This window comes from Candoia aspera, chromosome 2 (assembly GCF_035149785.1).
Source record: "Candoia aspera isolate rCanAsp1 chromosome 2, rCanAsp1.hap2, whole genome shotgun sequence".
In the NCBI taxonomy this organism is placed as follows: Eukaryota; Metazoa; Chordata; class Lepidosauria; order Squamata; family Boidae; genus Candoia; species Candoia aspera.
This window is the reverse complement of record NC_086154.1, coordinates 234,027,804-234,049,091: the sequence shown is the minus strand read 5'-3', so window position 1 is coordinate 234,049,091 and position 21,288 is coordinate 234,027,804. Positions and strand designations below refer to the sequence as shown.

Below are 21,288 nucleotides of genomic sequence, written 5' to 3'. Positions count from 1 at the left end.
TCAATTATCTGGACTGCTTCAGAAACTGACCTTGAGGAGTTAACACTGAATATTTGGAGTTAAAGTTCAAACCAAAATTTTATCTGTTGCATCTAAAGTCCACTAATAGGTCCATACAATTGAGGTTTTATTGTATGTGATGATTACTCCAGTTACTGCAATTTTAGCTCCCTGTTGAACAGCATCTCTGTCCTTGTGGTGCTGGCCAAGTGGAGGACATTATCCATTATGTCCTCCACTGCCCCATTTACAATGAGAACTGGGCCAAATTATCGATGGTAGGTAAACTCAAGGGCTCAGACCTCAAAAAATCGAACTATCTTCTTGCAGATGTGTTCCCAACTGTCAGCAGCCAAGTTGCTACTTCTGCTCCTCTGTCATTTAAACTTAGAAATACTTAAGTTCTCAGTTGTAGATTTGGCTTTATTTTGCTGTAACCTTTCCACATCTAACATTCTTTTTATTACTTTCTTTTACGACCTTACTATTTACTGTTGTTTTATTGTATTTTATGGCACATTATATGTTATGACCTGTGGTTACAACAATACATTTACTTAAAGAAGAATCCAGAAGTAGAGGAGGAAATGTTTACAGTCTCTCTTACTTACAAACTTATAAATTTGTTAAGTAAATAAACATGGATATATTAATTTCAAGAATTCTCTGGAAGACCATAGAGATCTCATGACTACCCTTGTCAGGAAAATATTAACCAATATTAATAAGCATTTCTTGATTATATTGTTTCACAGCATTTTTACTTTAATGTTCAATCAGAAAGGAATTGCATGAAATCAGCAACACCCAAGACAGTCCCTGGCCAAAAGCTTATAGACTAAAGGGCAAATAAAAACAGGTAGGAAAAACAGGAGGAAAAAGCAAATCTGGTTCTAATTATTAAAGCTGTGAAAACATTAAGTTCACTAACCTGCAGTGTTATTCTATTTTTAACCAGCAATCCTATCTTAATATCCATTAAGTTCAGATCTTTTTCCAGCTGTTGACTAGATCGGATATTTGTGACCACCTCTTCCCTTAGCCTTGTAACTTCTAACTCTTCTTGAAAATCTAAATCACTCTGATCCATGAGATAAGCAAATTTGCGCAAGACATTCAAAGGAGGATTTGCAGAACTAGCTATAAAACAAGTAAACAAATTAAAAATTACAGCACTCAGTTCCAAAAACAATGCATCTGACAGTTGAAACATTTTTATTTGTTTAAAATATTACATAATTTTATTATTTTAAAAAATTAAATTGCCCAATAGTGGAAGCTCTCTGGATACTTTACAATAAAGCATGCTAAGAATCTATAATCTGAGTAAAAACATATACAACAAAATTAAATAAAATACAATACAACTCCATATAAACTAGACAGCAGCGCAGTGGTCATTCAAACACTAAAACAGTATTTAAATACAATTTAAAAGCCTGGGAAAACAGAAAAGTCTTCACCTCGCACCAGAATGAAACTAATGTGGGTGCCAACTGAGCCTCGCTGGGGAGGGAATTCCATAAATAGGGTGATACCACAGAAAAAGCTCTCCCCATTGTAGAGATCCACCTCACCTCCTTTGGCGAGGGGACCTGAAGGAGGACCTCATGAGATAATTTTAAAGTCTGGGTAGGTACATATGGAAGAAGGCATTCCTTCAGGTAACTTGGTCCTTAAGCCATTTAGGGCTTTAAAGGTCAAAAACAGTGTTTTGAATAACTGAGTATGAATAACTGTTGCAAGGTTGTCTCTGTTCAGAAAAGGTCACAGTTGGGAAATCAGCTGAAGAATAAAAAGTACTCCGTGCCACCGAGGCCACCTGAGCCTCTAGTGACAGTGATGGATCTAGGAGTACACCCAAACCGCGAACCTGCTTCTTTAGGGCAAGTGTAGACCCATCCAGGACAGGCAAGGCACCATTCAGCTGGAGAGATGCACCACCCACAAAATATATCTCCATCTTCTCTGAATTGAAAGTTTATATTAGCTCTCATCCAGTCCATTATGTGCCCACGTACTGGTTCAGAACACCAACTACCTCACCTGTGTTAGGTGAAAAGGAGAGGTAAAGTTGGGAACATGCCTGTTGTTATGTGCAGCATCTAATTCTTTATATAGTATATATTCATAAAATATTGTTTAGCACTTACTCAATGTTCTGTAATCTTCCCTAGCTTTGTTTGCTTTAAGGAATGCTTGAATTTTCACGATTTCTTCATTCTGAAAAAAAACATAATAAACTTTTTTACAATTGCTACCCAGAAAACAAACTGCAAATATTATCTTTTGCAGTTGGTATTCTCATGATAGTTAAGAATTACAGCTAGTCTTCATAATAGTTTTCAATTTTGTCCCTCCTTTTTAGTCTGTCCAATGATATACGGAAAATATGGAATTTATTGTAGGCAATAAAAATCAGAGGACCTATTTAATAGGAAAACAAAAAAGAGGAAAATCTTACATGATTTTTGAAATATTCTAATCGTTCCTTGTATGCTCTTCTTGCTAACCACATTTTGACCCATGACTGAATCTGAAAGTCAAAGAAGAATGAAGAGATACTTACATGATCAATGTTTAAACATGGTTTTTGTTTTTTGGCATTTTATTAGTTTTTATTAGCATGTTATTTTTACTTAGTTTGAATAGATTTTAATACACATGTATGTCACATCTCGAATTAAAAAGTGAATAAGAAATAGCACCACTGCCTTTAAGCCTGTGCAAATTCTCCTCTTTCTGTGAGATTTTCTGTGAGATTTTCACAGTTCTATTTGCACAATTATACATATTCCCAATGAAAAGCAGTCAGATGACTGATACCTAGTTCTTAAAAGTAACTCTAATTATAGCTTAATTAAACACATTCTTGTCCAATGTGCCCAATTTTTGACATTTCATCAGTGACTTCATCCCATATGCTTCATTGGGCAACTACAAAGGTGTTAACAAGCTGCAGAATACCTGTCACATTTAGAACAGAATTATTTTTTTTAAAGTAGCTGAGGCAAATCAGATGTATGCACTGAAAATGTAGGAATTCAGAAATTATTAGGCCATAGTCACTAGATAATAGCAAGAATACATCATCCTGAAGTTAGCTTTGCAACTCATCATGTACAAGACATATTTACCTTGATAACAGAGGCAACATTTCTTTGCAACATCTGAAGTCTTTCCAAGTAATTTTTCTTTTGTTTATACCCCTTCCAAAGTGCCTATTTAAAACACAAGACATATTAGCAATATGGCCAATCCTAAATTAATTCCAAACCCTCTCTAAGCATAGCCAACTTGCCATACACCTCACTCTCTGCTCTTTACTTGCAAACTTCAGAATGGACAGATGTTTTTTTCTTCTTCAGATAAAAATCTGTATTTTGCTCTTGGAAGAGATACAGAATGTTAATATGTTTTCTACTACAGATTAAGGTTACTATGGTAACTAATCATTTTGGCTGGGTGAAGAGGTTGAATTTAATTGTCCTCTTTTCGGATGTTAATTTTTGCACCTGGGGAGAAGAACTTGCCTGGACTTGTTTTAGTTTCAGTTTCCCTTCTGTGTAGGCATGTAGAGAGTTAAGCAGCTCTCACTGAGAGCCTGTAAATATGTTTGCTTTCTATAAATAAAATTATTTTTATAGAAATGCCAGGTGTGCGACTTTTCTGATCTCTCCTGGGCCAAAGGCTTTCCTAGCAATCTGCTAACACAGAAATGTACCTCTATTAAAGTGAGAGGAAACATGCTTTCCAACAGTCATTCACAGTAAGCTTTATTTGTAGTTTTCTACTCCATCATTCTAAAAAAATCTTATGAAATGGGGCACTAAAATATATGCTGTAGTGATTGTTCTCCAGCTGCCACACAATATACAGCAGAGAATACATATCACACTGCAAGGGTAATAAAGATCTGTTTTTGGTGAGGCAGTTGTAGAGACTGCCCATTAAAAATGGTTGCCACATATGGCTGGTAAAACTGGTTTCCCTTCACAGTATGTATTCAGTCCCTGATTTAACGATTAAATGCAGAATTGTAATTGCAGCAATTGCACATTTACATTTACAAGAAAACCTTATCTGTACTAACGAGAGGTTGGGGTGTCCGGAAACATAAAGAGGGAACACAGGTGCTATATAGATGTACATGCTGTATTTGTTAATCATCATCATTAGACTATTATCCATCCAATACCAGAAGCACACTACCTGTATTTTTATCACTGATGGCTCCTGGGCTTGGAGGTACGCTTTTCTTTCTTTATATTTTTTCCTGACTAAAAATCCCCTTGCTTTAGCTTGCAGCTGAATGATCAGGTCCTCATTTGCAAACCAAAGTTGTTCTCTGTTATAATTTGATGTGATCTGGTTGACAATATTCTGCAAGAAAAAGATAAATGTAAGGAGACAGCCAAAACATAAATAACTCAGCAAAAACCATATTGTTTCAGCAATTAACTACACTTCGACTTCCACGCAGCCTGACCTAATTTTTTCTTTAGTTTCAAAACTTGTTAGAAGTCATATGCAACTGATCCTTCAAAGCTGCATTGACTGTGTGGACTAAACAAGGATGTTTATATTATGGACACTTAAGATACTACCAAACAGTTTAGTAATATAGTCAGCAATTCCATACTTTGCCACTGTGCAAGATGCATGTGTTCCTCTCCTTTGCAGCTTGGGGGACGGAAGCTTAATTATAACTGGTTCTTCAAGTCATCTGTGTGAACACAGAGCCTTCTTCACAGCATTCTAGTAGTGATTTTCTTGGTCAAATGCCTTGCTTTCTGCCATGAACTTGCATGAAGCACTGAGTCATGCATACCAATCTGCCATGCTAGAAGTCTTAGGCACCTTATGAAAGAAGCCCCATGGCACAAACTTTATAGCAGAAGGTGATAAAGTAGGATGAATAGGACCATCAATGGGTCTCCAGTATGTAGTCAGCAGCTTCTCATATCATCTTGGCAACTGCTTTGATGGGGAGAAAGCACCAAGCAGTATCTCTGTCCACAAATATAAATGTCTCACAGAGATTCATCACACCAAAGTGGCAAAACTGAGCCACATGTTTGTGTGTAGCTCCCTTGTGCAAACTGTAGTGTTGAGAAGAAAGAATGTTTACAAGTAGTGCCTCCTTAATTGTATTCTAAATTCTACTGGATACTGACATGCTGCTAACTTCAAATTAAAAAGCAGTATAATCTGAAGGAGCCATGTAACAATTAGCTGCAGAATTTCTTAGACCTAAAAAATAATTTTAAAATATTTAAAATACAAATTTGTGATTTGAACCATGGCAATATTTGTAGTCTATTTTTGAGTTTCTCCTTTGGAATAATTTTCAAAATAAGCATTTGTGAATATTAAATAGGAACTTAAATATGTAGAGGTCATTATAATTATTTTCATTTTCATCTTTGTAATCTACAGTAACTGTTTTGACTGAGTGCTTAGATTTATATTCTGCTTTTCATTCAGAAGCTCAAGGTGATATATGTAGCACTCCCTCCTCCTCTTTTCCCCCAAACCCACAATCCTGTGGTAGGGGGGCCTGACATTGAATCACGAGCCCAAAGTAATCAAATGAGTTTCTGAGGCTGAGGATGGATTAGAACTTGAGTCTCCCCACTGCTAGACCAACAACCACTCCACCACACTGACTCCCTTATTTCTTGTGGAAGCCTATGGCAGTAACAAGGCAATTTCTCTTTAGTTGATAATTATTCACAAAATATAACATGTGCCATTAAGATTAAATAAACTAATCTGAAATATAAATAGAAATCTTATTTCAAATCCTATGGAAACTGCAAAAAAAACCCAACCCTATGTACTGATATGTAATTCTATTTGTGCTGTATTTTATCCTTTGATCACTCTGGTATTTGCCAACATCCCCTCCACCCCTTAACCCTTATAATAACAACAACTACTGTTTCTACAACATCTTACCTGAATCTCTTCCCCAGTGAGCCAGGATGTTTTGGGGATAATTCCTTCAGGAGGAACACATGTACCCTCTCCACTTTCTTCATTGAAATAATAATCATAACTACCCTGAATTAAAAATTTAATCCATGGGCCTTCATCAGGATCTAAACATGTTAAAAGCAATATTTTTAATTGATTACATATTGCTGAAACACAAATGTATTTTAAGTCTCTACCTTATACCCCTTAAACAAGAAAAGTACACAATGTATGAAATATTTTTTCTTGGCACAAAAACTGGATCCACTCTACAAAGAATGGGATCTCTGATTACAAAAAATGGGAGTAGGGTCCATGTTGACCAATGGTATGTTACAAAGCTTCCACAAAAAGGGCCTTTTGAGGGAAGAGATAAATGTACAACACATAGATAGGGGCCTTATTATTACCATCCAGCATGAAAAATAATAAGGCATCTCTGGGTGTGTATCTGCACAGACATGTGCATTCTTCCTGAAGAAAATAAGTGCAAAAGAATTTACCTCAAAGTTGCTAAATGCATTTCATATGGGCTCACATCCCGTGCATACTTTGAGAGTTGAGATGACTTGAAAGTTCAGAGCTGGTTTGCATTATTGCTTTCTACTACTTGCCCCAGATGCTTCATAGGAAGCAAACCAGTTACAGAAAGAAACAGGATGTTGGGCTTGGTGACTCACTGATTTGATCCAATAATGCAGTTCCTGTTTAAACAGCACAGTTCCTCCACCATGGGATCATAATTCTAATACCTTTCATACGGAAAGCACATCATATGTCATTTGTGGGCAATAATGCAGAAGTGAAAATGAATGGGAAAAAATGAATGGGATTGTAGAATACCAGGAATACCAAGCCAGAGGCAGCCTTTCTGAAAGACAGTTCAAATGGGAATAGCTCCTGAGACACTTGGAAGATCACTTTAATTTTCAGCTAAGATCAGGACTTCAAAGGAACAAACTCTGCCTAATTACCATTTGATACTCACTAAATCAAAACATCCAGAACAACTTCAAGAAATATTTTGAGTTGTACTCCTGGACTCAACTTAATTGTTTCAAGGGCTAATAACTACATGATCTATCTTTAATAAATGTTTAATGAAATATTTTAAGAAGTAGAATGCTGGAGTGCCTCAGGAGCTTTATATATTTCTTGTGTTGTATAAAATGGCACGGACAACAATACCTTTGGTTTTTAAACCCTTAGTTTCCTGTAAACTTTCATAGTAGATTTCAGCACACTCTGGAACAGCTCTCAGAATGAAATTAGGCGGCTGTAAAATTGCGATGATCGGCGCAGAGTCACCTTTTTCTAAACACTGGTTTATCATACATATCCCAATAGCCACTAAAGAGTAGAATCAAAGAAGTATTAGTATCATACATTTCCCACAATATCTTATAGAAAGAATGGGCAATCTGCAATCCCAAGGTCACCCATGGATCTCAAACCTTTTCAGTGGCCCCTCTAATCAGGACAGTTGAGAAGTCAGGACAGTTTTTCAATATGTTACAGTGGAAAATAAATGACAACTGTAATGTAAGGCCAAAAATAGGAGTATTAATCTACCCAGCGAGAGGTGCTGCGCAGGAGAATTGGCGAGGGTGCATGGGGGTGTGCAAGAGGTGCCATGCGGGTCAAGGAGGGTGTGCAAGAGTGCAAGGGATGCGTGAGAGGTGCCATGTGGGCCAGGGAGAGTGTGTAAGAGGCGCCTTGTGGGTTGGGGAGGGTGCGCGAGATGCGCCATGTGGATCGGGTCAGATGCACAGGGGTGCAGTGCAGGTCGGGGAGGGTGCATGAGTGGCTATCACAGTGCAAGTGCAGAGGGGCTGGGGGAGGATGCACAGGTGGGGGAGACTTACCCCAGTGACTTGCTACTTTCCCTGCTGGGTTCCCCATTAACTTTCTGGGAAAGCCAGCAAGGAAGGTTATAAATGGCGATCACGCGATTGCGGGGCACTTGGCAACCAGTCATAAGTGCGAACAGCTTTCCAAGCACCCAGATCGCAATCATGTGACGGTGGGGGTGCTCTAACATCCAGAACTCCAAGGACCAGTTGTAGCGACCATTCATTCAGCACCATTCACCATTCGCTGAATGAATGGTCATAGGTCGAGGACTACCTGTACAGTGAAGTAGAGGTGACCTATAGCAAAGCAAGTAATGTTTTAAGAATAAGCAATGTACAAATACCATAATATTGTTGACAGTCATTCCTTTCTTATCCCCTTCTTGCCCCAAATCACACTGTTCATAATCTTTTTCTTTAAAAGGCCTTATCATGTTGGTGGGAAGCAAAGCAACCTATCTCAAATTTGACACAAGTACTAGTTTTCTGTTTTTTTTTTCATCTTGCAATCCAAGTAAAAATAAAATTCTTGTCATAGTATCTATACAAATTCTGATTTTACCTGGTAAATCTAACTTCCACACAAAACAAAAATTATAGCTTCATGTAAGCTGGTGGTACAGTTGAAGAAATGACCTTCTATTCCAATTAATGTCAGCCAATGAGAAGGTTTAAATTTGCACATTAGTTTCCAAGACTAATTTGATTTTATTACAAATCTAATTTGCACATATAAAATTAAATGGGAACACATTATGTGTATGAATGTGTATGAGTGTATTAAAGATCACCAAAAATATGGGATATAAATTCCCACAGAAGAAACTGCGTATAAGAAATTGCATATAATAATGAAATGACCCTTGAATAAAGATCTTGTTTGGCCACATTTACGGTATAAATTAGGGATATGCAACTTTTTTCTGAAGACAAAGAAATGGGCTGTGACAAAAGCTGTATTTCATTTCTTTTAATATTCATTATAATTAAATATAGTTAATGCAGTAACTTTCCAGGTATTTAATCATTTTGCCCTTCTGTCACATTAAATTCAGGGTAACTATTGGAGGGGTTCTGGGGAATACATCTAAGATTTTCAAGTGACCACATGCAGTCCTAGTCCCTTAAGTTTGGCACATCTGATCTACGTATTTAGAAGCACCATTTGATACACAGCCTCTCTTGAACTCTACCAGAATGTAGGTAACAAGCAGTACTAATTACTCCTTCGAACACTGAAAAGAAAGTAAGTCAAGATAGGGCATTCAGATTCCTCCCAGATGTGCTGGTTTTCTAGGTGATGCAATACTTGTCTAAGTGGGAGGGGGAAGGGGGGCAGTTGCAACCCTGAAATCCCTCATGCTTCCACTCTATAGTAGTATAAGCTATTGAGACAAAGAGACTCAAATTTTGGCAACTTCTTATTTTTCATCTTTAATGTTGGATTTGATATTTGCTCTTCTTCCTCTCCAGAAGTCCTCTTAATTTCTGAGGACCATTTTATAAGATTGCATAGAAAAAGGTTGAGAGACGAAGTAATTAGAGGTTGTTTACATTCCAGAATGCAACACCTTTAGAGTATATTTGGCTTGGAACATAGGGAACAAAACTCCCAAAGAATATAAATATTTAGTTTCAAAGTCCATGCTTCCATTTTCCAGCAAAGATCAGCAGGATGAGTTGCTGTCTTCAGGTATTAAGTACTGGATTTGTATCTCTATTGCTCATTATAATGCACCCTTTCACCTTTTTACACAAAGAACAGAGATCTGCCACCATCATGTTTAAAGTGGTGTATTTTAAAAATACAAAATTGCTTAAAGTCTTTTCTTTTTCAACTATGCTTAATAAACATAATACCAGGCCTCCTATATCTACTGTAGGTTGCAAAAATCCAGACAAGCACTAGAAAACAGCAAACAAATAGAGAATAGTACCTCTTGGTACATCAAGTCAACATTTGGATTTTTTGCAGCCCAGATACAGTCCACTTAATAACAGTTTGCAATTTTCATATTGTGACATGATTTAAAACCATTTTGTGAAGCTTCTTTGAACTATCACAGCAAATATTTATTATCTGTATGATTTCAGGCAATCAGTCCACTTACAAATAAAAAGTAGACTCCTACAATTTATGCAAGAATATTATAATGAAGTCAATGACATCAATGCCAAGTGCAATAAACATTTTAATTAATGCTGAACAAGATGCATAACAAGCATTTGCCTGTTTAATAGGGAAGTGTGACATACTTCTACATATTCAGTGGATAATCTAGTGGTTCTCAGTTTGCTGCTGGAATCCACCAACAAAACATTATTTGTTTGTTTGTTCGTTAGTTAGTTAAATTTATATCACTGCCCATCTTCCCCAATGGGGGACTCTGGGCGGTTTACAATAAAAGCAATAATAAAAACATCTAAACCTCAATCACAATCTAAAAACATAAATAAGATAATAAATATAAAATCCAAGAGGAGATGGAATAGCAATTAATAGGGGGTGCTATGGCACTAACCACCCCCAGGTGGAGCTGTTACCCTCCCTATCCAATTGATTAGTAATATACTTGGGACCCTAAAGACCCATTTTTTTTAGTTCCTTTTAACCTACTTAATAGTTTCCCAAAGACCCATTTGATTAAGGCTATCAAATCTGGGCTCCAAAATCCTGAAGACTAATTAGACGGCATCAAAAAATTGTTTTCTGTTATCTTTTTGCTGCCACCCAGCATTCATCCAGATTTTAGCAGCCTAGATATGATAACCATACATTTGATCCAGCTTCCTGTTCTTAAGGTGGCCAAGTAGATGTCTATGGGAAGCCCTTAAAATTTAAATGCAAAATTATCTTTCCACACACATTCTGTAGCAATTGCTGATGAGAAGCACACATTGCTTGTAGGATGTATGTAGTCATAATGACTAATAGACCTTGATTGCCTAATCCTCAAATTCAAAAGATCACTGAGGTGAAATTGTGAAACCATTTTAGAAGCTCACGTCTGTTGCAAGATATTGCATATTAAGTTCTACCCTTTCATACAATCAAGTTACCAATAATATATTACCAAGACGGAATAATCTGAGATTGCATATTGAAGTCAATGAATCTAGTAGTGACTGCAAAAGATGCAGGGCTTAATGGAAGGATTCAAATGAGTTCTTACATTTTGATGCCTCTTCCAAGTTTCTGTTAGCGTCATCAATTCCTTTCTGTATCTCATCTAGCCAAAGCAATGATGAATCATCATGAGATTCCTGATTAAAACAAAGATAGAACTAAAAATTAAAATTTCTGAAAACTTAACTTGGTCAACCAAAATATCCCAAGATCATTAAACTATTCTAAAAAGGGATTACTATGTATGAATTTGTCTTATGAAAATTATAGGACCAAGGCAAATATTACTAAATTTTAGGCATTCTCCTCTCCCCTCCCTTCCCAGGATACCTATTAATTCTCAACACAACTTACCTTGAATTATCTCTGTTGTACAGAATGTGTAATACAATGTCTATGCTTTCAGTTCATGGGAGGCACACTAATCATTGCAGTATCAGGTGAGAAGTATGAATATAATGTGTTAATACTTTGCTTTTAAAACCATAATTGCAACTTATATTCAGTTTTTATCATTCTAAACAGCAAGCATGTGGATTTAAAATGTATTCCCAGTGAAAAACATCAGAATGATATATACATGAAGCTGAATCAAATACTATGTGAAAAGTTAGCTTGTACCTTCAAGATTTTTGCAACTGAAAGGAAGCAGTTAAGTAAAGTAGTTAGCCACAATCAGCCCTGACAAAAAGCAGCATAAGGAGTAAAGCAAGGAGTATGGAAAAGAAAGACAGAACTATCCTACAGAAAGTTGGGGTAACAAGACTTCAAAATTAAGGCAATTTTGGTACCAAGACAATAGTCCCCCAAAGGGAAGAGTAGTTCTGTCTTTCTCTTCCTTTGCAGTTTATTTTCATATTTTAGTTTCCTTGTTATCAGAGGATAATTTATATACACCAGCTCCTGGACTGGCATACAGCTCCACTGCCAAGGATGTATCACCAATGGATGCCACCCACTGTCCACAGAAGCAGGCATCCTCTTTTAATAGTCTATTTCTGCTTTGTACCAAGAACAAATTCCTTATTAAAAATGCTATAATGTTATTTTTACTTTTCAGATGACTATGTAGTTCATTCTCCCAGACTTATACAATTTTGTTAAAATGTAATGTTTGCTTGCTAGATAATGTTATGTGACTCTAGCTATGACTTCCCTTTCCACTTAGGGTTCCCAAATCTGGGCTGTAAAAATCCAGTCAACCACTAGAGGACAGCAAGGTTTTTGTATGTTTTTGCCCTTCAGATCTGGTAGCTCTACTCTATGTTCCAATACAAAGCCTACATTTAGGGAGACCCTGTAAAATGTAAACAAATGTTTGTAAATTCAGTCATAATTCGTACAAAATAAGTATTCCTCTCTCTACTAACAGTAGTTCAAGAATTAATTCTTGTCTGTGTTAACTGGAAGTTTAAGCAGTCACGCTCACTTCCGCATTCTGATGCATCACACCCTTCTCACTACAAGAAAAAACACGAATTGGCTGTTTTCTGCAAGATTACTACATACAGGATGAGTCCAGTAAACAGACCTAAAGCTTTGAGCATTTTTCACTAAAATGGGGATTAAGCAAGACTATTCAAGTTAAAAATGCCTGTTCTAGAAAATTAAGATTTGATCATTGCTAGAATGAAAACTTGGCTCCTATTGACAACCGGACTGTTCCATCTGTCCTCCTGTTTGTGCCGGAAAGGTAGGATATCTGTGTTGTTGTGTCTCAGTACTTGGCTGCTTTTATTTTGTTAGCAATTAGGTCATCTATCAAGAACAAACATGCAAGCGCAAATAGGTTGTTAAACAAGATCACAAATCAGATGGATTTCCTTTTCAAATTAATGCTTTTTCATTCAGAACACTTCGATGGAAAGCATTGTTGCATTACCATTTAGTGATATGTCCTATTACACTTGGATTAGCAATGAATCACTTAAAAGTAAATACTCTCAGAAAGAAGAAAAAAACATACCTTTTGTTCTTAAGTGCTTCAGTTATTTATTAGGTAAGTGTGGTTTTGAGTAATTTTTTTTTAATGTTTACCTCCATTTGAGTAGCACTGCTATCACACAGGGGTGGGTACCCCTTTTTTCTTATAAAGGCTGCATTCCCTCTGGGATAATCCATTGGGAATTGCATGGACATTGGGAAGCCCCTTCTCATCCTTTTCCCCTGTCTTTCATTATCTTTCTTTAGCCCCTCTTCTCTCACTCCAGAGTAGCAGACTGAGAGAAGGGGCAAGTAACTCTTAACAGAGGTCTGAAATCTCTTGCCAAGAACTTTTGAAACCAGGCTGAGAGCTGTAGATTGTTCTTGCTTGCTATACACGATAGATAGGCAGGTAGGCAGACAGACCGACTGACCAATCTGTGGGCGTTAATATAAGTCAAACAGGAAACTCCACATACACTGTAAAATTAATACAAAGTATAGATGACAACAAAGTACTTCATTACTACTCTATTTAATATGGACGAAACTGGTGACTTTTTCTGCTGATGGAATTAAGAAGTTACGCATGACTGCCGTCATATGCAGTTTTCATGGTAATTACTGTACAGGTAGTCCTTGTTTAGCAACCACAATTGGGGCCAGCAACTTGGTTGTTAAGTGAAGCAGTTGCTAAGTGAAACCGTGGCTGTGCTTATGATCTTATTTCAAAGTTGTAAATGCGAGGATTGGTCGCAATGTTACTTTTTCATCACCATTTTTTGCTGCAAATGGTCACTAAATGAGGCAGTCACTAAATGAGGACTACCTGTAGAGTGATTGAGCTGAGAAAGGTGCATATTCCTTTTCTTGAGCTCCTTAGAAAATAGAATATAAATGAAATAAACAAATAGTAGGAGGAATATTACTTGTACTAATACAGTAATCTATACTATTACTGATTAACCGATCTTTGTAACTGCTTCTGAGTGCTTATCGGAATTGCCAAGCTATCTAATTATTGTAGGAGGAGAGCAGCATTACTCCAGGGTAGCCATAAACCAGAAGGGTTAAATTCCCTCTGGGATAATCCATTTGGAACTGCAGGGACATTGGGAAGCCCATTGTCCTCCTCCTTTCCCTGTCTTTTTCAAATTAACACATTTTATTAAAAGGCATAAGTGTTCCTGAACTACATACTTGCCATATCACAGCTAGTTCAACTAGTATAAAGGAAGATCTGATGTGAAGTTCTGGAGGAAAGAGAAAAACCTTCTTTCATCTTAAATATCACTTGAATAGTCTAAAGTTGTAATCCTAAACACAACTACTTTTATTCCGCAACATAACACATAGAGCAAACGAAAGACTATTTGATAAACAGGGTACTTTTCCACTCTTGGTTTTCTTTCTTAAACCAACTAACTTAGAAATGTCACTCCCTTGTTACTACTTGTGGAATATATCTTCTTTGTATGGAAAGTATCTTTTGAAAATCACTGCTCATTTCTGTGTACAGTCTACATTTCCATGTTTCTTTTTCAATTCTTAGAAAACAGATGTGGCAACATCAGCTTGAAATTTCAACATAAATCACACCCCATTAAGACTTTCTATGGCACTCCACAAGACACGTATGAGCCGATACCTATTTCTGTCATAGATGGGCTGACAAACTCCAATCACAAAAAAGAAAAGTGTCCTATGGAGAAATCCAATGTCTCATCACTGAAAGTAAATAATATCACCATGGAATACTTTACTAGCGCATTGAGTGTGAAGATGTTACCAGCTATATACATAGCTGTTGTCTTAATAGGAATACCAGCCAATGCCGTTATACTGTGGATGCTATTTTTCAGAATCAGATCTGTCCGTACTGCTGTATTCTACACAAATTTGGCTATTTCAGATTTCCTTTTCTGTATAATGCTACCATTCAAAATTACATATCACCTGAGTGGCAATAACTGGATATTTGGAGAAGCAATGTGTCGAATCATGACTGCCGTCTTCTATGGAAATACGTATTGCTCCACCCTGCTTCTCACTTGTATCAGCATCAGCCGTTACATGGCCATTGTTCACCCATTTATCTTCAGGACTCTGCCTAAGCAATTCTTAGCTACTTTAACTTGTGGGATAGTGTGGACAGTTGTTTTTTTATACATGTTGCCTCTGATAATAATGAAACAAAGCTATCATCTGGACCAGCTAAACATCGTTACCTGCCATGATGTTTTTAATGTTTGTGAAACCATGCTCCCTTTCCAACACTACTACTTCATCTTTCTTGCGGTATTTGGATTCATGATTCCCCTCTGCATTGTTATTTTTTGTTACATTTCAATTATTCAAACACTCAAGGCTTATGAGCAAAAGTGGTTTTGGTACATCAAAGTCACTCTTCTTATCCTCAGCATTTTTGCTATTTGTTATACTCCCAGCAATGTTATACTGATTGCTCATCATCTGAATTATTATTATAGTTCTAAAGATAATTTATATTTCTTTTATCTGATTGCTTTATGTCTAAGTAGCCTGAATAGTTGTCTCGATCCATTCCTCTATTTCCTGATGTCCAAAATCAGTGACAACACCAAGACTTATCTCACCATGGTTAAAATAGCTCAGGAAGAACAAACATGACAAACATCTACTGTGATACTTGAAAAAGTTGCACATACGTAACTTTTTGACAAAATCAACTATTTAAGACTTCTAGTTTTATAATGTCAAAAGTCAAATTATATGCAAATACTTAAAGCTATTTGTAATTATACTGCTGAGGAAAATGTTTAACAGGGTTAAAAGTTACACACTTTTTATTTGTTTTGCTCCTGTTTTGGTTGTAGCACATCTTCCTAATAATTCATAAATGTTCTCATAATTGAGAACAAAAAATAAACCTGGACTTTCTCTGTAGCAGTCAGTGATTCTTTAAATTTAAGCAGTGTTATATTTCTAACAAATCTCAAAAAGGTAACTACATAAGGTTTAATGTTTAGTTTTAATGATTATTTGGCTAAATCTGAATGCTGTTGTCAGATCAATCAACTAAACTTCAACCTGTTGACCATTTTAACATTTAATCCTTTTTAAAAAAATCAACAAGGTGGCAATGAAAATACACACATACGGTTCATTTAAGCACTGAAGCTACTGATTATACAAGCGTTTTGGAGGTGATAGCTTCAAGTGCCTTTCAAGTTCCGCTGAGTCCCAGTGGAAGGCCTTTGTGTATTACAGACATATACAGATGGTTCTGGAAGTCCTTCAAAGCAGCTGCACCAAGACTTGAAGGATGTAGCTCCCACAACTCTTTGAGGAGCCACAAGGAAATCATCCTTCCAAATGATTTGTACAGCCCTAGTTGCTCCTGGCTTATGGGCATCTCCCACCCCACATTGCTAAACTGGAAGTCTGTATATACTGCTTGAAATAATAACAGCTAGACAACATGGCAAACTTAATAAATCAGAGATGTGCGCAGTCCAAGGCCCAAGGGTCATATGTGGCTTTCAAATGTCTTGAATATGCCCCCAAAGATTAGCAGAAAGTATCACCAAATTGTAATTTTAAGGTGACATGAGAAGAAAACTACTGTACGTGTGACATATTAACTATATTTTAGTTAAATTTAAATATAAATGAAATAAAGTTTAGTTTTTGTTCCAGTACTATAGTAACACACCCTTGTAGTAAGAAAATAACAAAATGAGAGTAATTCCACTTTTGCATCATAGGACTGCAGGACAAGACAGCTACATCCCTTCATAATTGTGTAACAGATCTCACACTTTCACAATATTTTCTGATTATTTTCTCATCATGTAGATAAGCATGGGTCTAAAGCAGCACTGAGCTATGTGCAGTCCTTTGGATGTAGCAGAACAACTACCAGCATCTATCACTGGTGATCATGGTATCTAAGGCTGATGGAAACCTAACATCTGTAAGGCTGTTGCCCATTCTCAGAGCACAACTTTAAGCATTTATCTGTTACAGAATGAAACATCCACAAAGGTGCAAGGAAATCATTAGCAAACTCCAAATCCATACTGCAAATACCTAAAAGCCAATCCTGAGCATTTAGTTAAAATTAAGTCATACTGGTAAAATGTTATTTAAGAAATACACTGCAGACCTTATAGCCTCTTCAGATACATTACTGAGAAGACAATTAGATATTTAAAGATGTCAAGCTGAGGGCAATCCATAGCTCTCTAGTACCCACAAAACTCCTCAGCGTATGCAGAGCCAAAATGTTCAGTCTACTTTCTGAGGGAAAGGGGCTTTAGGGTAGAAGATTTACATCTTACAGAGATGCCATATCCATATTGTATAATAAACAACTGCAATGCATATATAATAGGAATTATATATATAACTTTGACAAAATAGGAAAAAAGGTGCTGAAAATAGTCTACCTGACATTTGAGTGTTTTTGCATTGTTCAAAACTGCTTGATAATGCCATGCATTTGCTTCTTTTACACCCTGTAATTTTGCTGTAGGAAACAGCAGTGTTTCTACTGTTCTTATTGGATCTCCCCGATCAATAGCTTCATTAATATGACCCACTGCCAAAATTTCTAAAAAAAACAGAAGTAGTTTATAGTCAATATAGTATAAGATTAAAGAAAACATAACTGTGGTCATACATCAATATTCAAGTGGTTTAAACTAAGAATTGCAAATTTATTATTCAGCTTTTAATCGTTACATTTTAAAATACATGAAAAAATATTTTTATTTAAGAATGACTGGTTGAAAGATGAATATTGAAATTACTTGAGCAATTTTGTTGGACAGCAATATGGGATCATAAATGAGTGAAATATAACTGGAGGGAGAGCAATTCGAAACCCCTTTCTTTTGGCTTAATTCTCCAAATATCTGCAGAACACCTGTAAATTATCTACTTGGACGCTAACAATAAAAGCTCGATTAACACTTGCATGTCTGTCTTCACTGCTAATATACTTACTTTATGCTGTTTTTGGAACAAAGATGTTCATGGCTTTTTGTACAGACTAGTTGTTACAGATACATAAAGATCTGTTGAAATCTATTGAAAGTGTAGGAAATCTACCACTAATTCTACAGTCTACTGCTATAACTGAACTTGTCTCTTCCCAAACTATTTTTTAAGCAGAGTTTGGTGGTGGAGGTGAAGATGGTCTTCCCCATATTCAGTAAATAAAAGAGAGGGTTTTTTTTTTTCCAGCCAACACACTATAAAATGTTTAACATGTAGTTCCTGGTTGAGCACAATTGTCATTACGGTTTGCAATCTCACAATCCTAGATTTTTAATGAATTGAGTATTGTAAATAAATTAATGCTATTTAACATATTTATGTTGATCAGTATTTCATTGTTGAAATGTATAAACCAAGAGTTAAATGGACCAGAATACTTACTATCATTTTCTTCTTGAATTTGTGCATTAACCTTGTCAATATAATTCTGGATATCATTCCAGCTTAAATATTGTTGTCCTTGAGATAAAGTTTCTAATTTAATAGACAGCAGGGTGTCAGCATAACTGTGAGGAAACAATTAAAATTTTATTTGCATTGTACTGTAACCCAGGATTAGATTAGCTAAAAGATTACCATAGTTTAATGAACAGTTCTACACAGTAAAGCACCATTAAATAGAAATAAGAGAATTTGTATAATTATCTACAGTATATTCTCTAATAAACTTTCTTTAAAATATTAGTAGCCCTCCCTATCTCACGGAAATGCATCTGTAATGGAAGCTTTTACCGTTGCAAGTTCTCTTCCTCCAAATTATTAAAGCCGATGGATGGGTTGCTGAGGTGTGTTTTTGTTGCCTCTATGTTCTTGTTTTCCAAAGCCTGATTTAACAGCACCACAGCTGAGAGCATTTCAACAGCAATAGACAGTTCATCATGAGCTAAGTATTTCTGTAGAAATATATTCTGATCAGCAAGGAAACAAAGCTTTCAATGTGTAAAAAAAGGGGTTATGGTTTAACCCCGAAAAAGCCAACACAAATATTAAAATAAAACATCTATTAAGTTAACTGCATTTTTACAAAATAACATGTAAGCCTTCGAATTTCATCTTAGAAATGTAAAAACTTACATACCATTTTGCAAACTTTTAAAATGGCCTAAAGTATTGTCTTAACATCCACTTGAGAATTATTTTTTCTCACAGTACAGTGTATAACTAGTTTTGCTTTTTCAAAATTAGGATTCCTAAAAAAATGAGGAAGGTCCAACCTTAAGTAGCTGAAGACAAAATAATTATTAGCTTACATATTTCCCTGGATTACATGGTATTTATTCTGTTTTTTATTATTTGATTTTATTATTGAATTTATTAACAATAAGGTAATGACTAATCAAATGCTTTTGAAGGCATATTATTCTTTCTCTGGTTCTCTCCATACTGTCCTTTCTTCAACCCTCCATATCACCTTTTCTTCTTTACCCTTCTTCCTTTCTTCCTCCTCAACTCTAATTTTGTTAAGAAAATTAGAGATCAGTCCCGTTGAAAGAACAACCACTTTGAAAGCACACTACTGCCTCCCAGCTACAGCAGCTGAATTGTTCAAACATAGAGCACCTGCTAAACTCAAGGAGCAAAATCTGAAGGAGAAGGTGACCTGATAAAGTCTCTGCAACAAGAAACCTTTTTTAGCTGTAAACATTGGCAACAAACTATTAATAGCAAAGAAAGGATTTCTTGGGGTGGGTGGTTGGGATAACCAGGAATGAAGTTATTAGGGATGCTAAGACAATCCTAACCTGAAGGAAGTTTTGTTGTATTAAAACCAACAGCTCACCATATGTGAAATTTGACCAAGATTTGTGAGGTAAAGCCTGCTACAGGAACAGAACTATTACGTTAAGGCTACATATGATTTTAGAATGTGTTTTGTTACATTGTGTAGCTTTGTTACACATTTTTAAAATGTCTAGTATTTTTTCTTATCTATCTCTTACTTCCATAACATTGAATACACATTTGTGTAAAAATACTGGCAACCAAGAATTCATAGAAGTCTTTGCAGAAAGTGCATGTTTAGAAGTCATAGAAGAAATTACAGATATTTAGCATATCTATTGTTTAATTAGTTGGCTTTGGAGACATCCTGGATTCAACTGGCTTCCATCTTACCGTAGCATTCCGTTGCTGAAGATTGAAGAGTTCAGTCTGATAGACAGAGGCAGCAGAAGGGTAAACATCAGGCAACTGGGCTTCAGGTTTCATTAAAGCAGCAATTGTCATGTCTGAGTCACAGTTACGAATTGCAATGTTAATATTGTCAACTGCAATAAGTTCTAGTGTCAAAAAACAGAAATATCAGAAATTCCAGTTAACCTTGTTCCATGTAAGATCGTATATCTGATATTTCTAATTATATAGAAGAAAATGTTAAGACTCTTGTTTGAAGCTAATTATGCCTCAGAAAAGTGTTGAAAAAATCTAAAATATTCCAAGTGAAAGGTGTCTTAACCATGCAAGCCTATATTTTATATTTAATTGACAATTTAATATAAAGCATAATTTAATGCTTCTTTTTAAATTTAAGATAACCAAAGTCAAGGAAATATGAAAAGGGGCACAGTGCCCAACCCAACATTAATGTCTATGTTGGGGCTGCATTTATAACGGACAGAAATTTCCTTTCTCTTTTCCAAATGAAAAAGCAGTCTTTAAAACTCTGTGCTTGACACATTAAATTAGAAATTAGCAACTGCAACTAATTTTCTGATACATCCACAGACCTGGGATAGATGCTGAAATAAATGGGAAATCATATCAGGCAGAAGCCCCTGGACATGGGCTTTGACTATTCCAAATATATAAGGACCTACTGGATAAACCACTACATGTAAAATAATTACACGTTTAGACTGAAGAACAACACTTAATAAAACTAACTAAATGGCTTCCTTTATATAACTAATGTTTTCATTAAGCGTTTTTAATAATGGAACAATATAGATACACTTATAAAAACTGTCTACATATAAAGAAATTCTGATTGGTAAGTCAACTGATGCATATATAACAAGCAAAAATTATTATATTCATGAATTCAAGTCAAATGTTATGGAGAATAAATTGCTATTAAGTTAACCAAAGAGAGCATGAAATGAAAAGTGAGCTCATCAAGATCTCAGAAGACAAGCTCTAATATCTCAAGAAGCAAAGAAGAGCAACTGACAGAAAGGCAACTGCAAATTTAGAACCCTCTTAAACATAGTGTTCAAAGAAAAAGAACTTCAACAATAAATTATGCAATTTCGCTTTTAGGTAATATATTATAGAAGCATGTCATACTTTCAAAATTCTATTTGTTGCAACACTAACTTGATACATACAAAGTAAGTGAGATAGGTGTAAGTAAATTCCATCTGG

The 21,288-nt window shown here is 35.8% G+C and overlaps 2 protein-coding genes across 3 annotated transcripts in view; one reads left to right on the top strand and one right to left on the bottom strand.

The window, feature by feature from the left end:
* Positions 1 to 21,288, bottom strand: part of IQGAP2 (IQ motif containing GTPase activating protein 2) — a 166,299-nt gene that overhangs the window by 32,842 nt on the left and 112,169 nt on the right. For both annotated transcript variants that reach the window (XM_063295538.1, XM_063295539.1), the window contains 12 exons: positions 20,041 to 20,204; positions 18,658 to 18,818; positions 18,307 to 18,431; positions 17,313 to 17,476; positions 11,006 to 11,096; positions 7,168 to 7,329; positions 5,962 to 6,104; positions 4,213 to 4,383; positions 3,138 to 3,221; positions 2,465 to 2,536; positions 2,154 to 2,223; positions 932 to 1,140 (listed from right to left, as the gene is read on the bottom strand). In XM_063295538.1, coding sequence (XP_063151608.1) covers positions 932 to 1,140; positions 2,154 to 2,223; positions 2,465 to 2,536; positions 3,138 to 3,221; positions 4,213 to 4,383; positions 5,962 to 6,104; positions 7,168 to 7,329; positions 11,006 to 11,096; positions 17,313 to 17,476; positions 18,307 to 18,431; positions 18,658 to 18,818; positions 20,041 to 20,204 — 1,616 coding nt within the window. The remainder of the gene's footprint in view (positions 1 to 931; positions 1,141 to 2,153; positions 2,224 to 2,464; positions 2,537 to 3,137; positions 3,222 to 4,212; positions 4,384 to 5,961; positions 6,105 to 7,167; positions 7,330 to 11,005; positions 11,097 to 17,312; positions 17,477 to 18,306; positions 18,432 to 18,657; positions 18,819 to 20,040; positions 20,205 to 21,288) is intronic.
* On the top strand, positions 12,411 to 15,928 carry F2RL2 (coagulation factor II thrombin receptor like 2). The gene is made up of 2 exons (XM_063295540.1): positions 12,411 to 12,652; positions 14,435 to 15,928. The coding sequence occupies exons 1-2, from the start codon at positions 12,589 to 12,591 to the stop codon at positions 15,529 to 15,531; spliced, it is 1,161 nt and encodes a 386-aa protein (XP_063151610.1). The 5' UTR covers positions 12,411 to 12,588; the 3' UTR covers positions 15,532 to 15,928.